The sequence below is a fragment of the Gavialis gangeticus genome, unplaced genomic scaffold, assembly GCF_001723915.1.
Source record: "Gavialis gangeticus isolate Ggan-Ray unplaced genomic scaffold, GavGan_comp1, whole genome shotgun sequence".
Lineage (NCBI taxonomy): Eukaryota > Metazoa > Chordata > Crocodylia > Gavialidae > Gavialis > Gavialis gangeticus.
In genome coordinates, this window is record NW_017729030.1 from 47,751,106 (window position 1) to 47,752,853 (window position 1,748).

At 54.9% G+C, this 1,748-nt stretch overlaps 1 protein-coding gene across 2 annotated transcripts in view; it reads left to right on the top strand.

Annotated features, from left to right (window-relative positions):
- The window catches only part of LOC109301196, a 17,518-nt gene that overhangs the window by 6,334 nt on the left and 9,436 nt on the right, over positions 1 to 1,748 (top strand). For both annotated transcript variants that reach the window (XM_019522163.1, XM_019522162.1), the window contains exon 4: positions 121 to 293. In XM_019522163.1, the coding sequence (XP_019377708.1) occupies positions 121 to 293 (173 nt within the window). The remainder of the gene's footprint in view (positions 1 to 120; positions 294 to 1,748) is intronic.

Consider the following 1,748-nt stretch of genomic DNA (forward strand, 5'->3'; position numbering starts at 1 on the left):
ATTTGTGTTTTTTTTACATGAAAATAAATCCTTTAGATTTTAGCTACATGTTGCAATATTTTATTAATGGTATTGAGCGACTAAATTCTTGCATAACAACCTATGTTGATTTGTTTTCAGTTTTTCCGTAGTCCAGTCATATTTTGTTTACTGGGCAAGGATTGAATCCGCTATTATTCATCACCAAATACAAAATCAGACAACCTCTAATAGTAGCAAGGAAGCCAGTATTATAACACCAACCCCGCTGCAGAAACCTACTGATCCACAAATAGCAGATACAGAAGATAAAGGTATGCATTTCTTTGCAGATAGCTTTTCTAGTAGAATATTTTTAGAGCAGGTTCCCTCTTTCCTCTAACTCATGTGATATAGAATATCGTTGTTAATTTATATAAATTCTTGTTGCTGGTGGGGTCTGATCCTGTAAGAAGCCCCATGAAGAGAGGGCATTTAGAACCAGGCATTGCCCAGGCCTTCAGCTTGAATGAGAGTACTGATAACTGATATGCAGTTTAAGCAGTGTTGCCAACTCCCCATTCTTTGAAAAGTTAGGTTAAGAGGCAGGGATGGGCAATTATTTGGGACAGTGGGCCACAAAGGGAGTTCTGATGAGCTGTTGCAGGCTGGGTCAGCATCCTTCCTCCCCTTCATGCGACAGCTTACCAAAACTCCTTAAGTGGGATGGGGCCGTGGGCTGGTGGGGAGTGGTGTTGGGGAGTGGGCTGGGCAGGAAAGGCCAGGATCACGGGGCAGTGACCGCACTGGGCCAGGGCCCAGGGCAAAGCTGCAATCTGCTGCCTGCATGTCCCTGTGACCAGCACAGGTTCTGTGGGCAGGGGAGTGCAGGGAGCAGGGAGCAGATCACGGGTGTGCCCTGGGCCCCAGCCCATGCTGTCGTCATCCCAAGAACATAGCCTTGAGGTGTGTGGGGAGGTGGGGTAGGCTGCCTGGGCACTAGGTCCTGGGAGCTGGCTGCGGGTGAGGGGGGGCAGGGGCACATGTAGCAGAGATCACCCAGGCGGTGTGGTCCACAGCTACCCCCATGGTGCTCTGCATGCGGCTGAGCCCTGCCTGCGCCCACCCAAGGCAGCCCATGCTGTGCTCCCACCCATGCTTGCCAGCCTGGCCATGGCCAACATGCACAGCTTACTGGCAGGGTTCGTCGCTTTGCAGCTGCAGCTGCCTGGGTACTACTCAGCCCCCTTGCCTCCAGTGGCTCCTCCTCCTGTTCCTGCCCCAGTGTGCGGGGCTCTGTCTCTGGTTCCAGCTCCCAGCTCCCAGCTGCCTGCAGGTGGCTACTCATCGTGCCAGGTGGGCAGAGTAGGTGGAAGGCATCTAGGGGCTGGAGCTGGAGCCCCACACACTGGGGCAGGAGCCACCGAGCTGCAGCTTCCTCCCCACCCAGAGCAGTACAGCAGGGGCAGGAGTGGGAGGAGCCGCCACCACTGGAGGTGAGGGGAGTCGAGCACCACCTAGGCAGCTGCAGCTGCACTGGGACCAGCCCTGCTAGAAGCTCTGCACGTGGGCTGGGGCCAGGGCCTGTAGGCGCAGGCAGGAGTGCAGTGCTGGCTGCCCTGGGTGGGCTCAGCCCCATGCGGAGCATCACTGGAGCAGCTGCACTCAGTTGCTGGGCTGGATCCAGCCCACCAGCAGTGTTTTGCCCACCTCTGCTATAAGGTGACACCCTGTCCTGCCTCCTGGCTAACTTCATAGATTTCATAGACATTTGGGCTGGAAGGGACCTC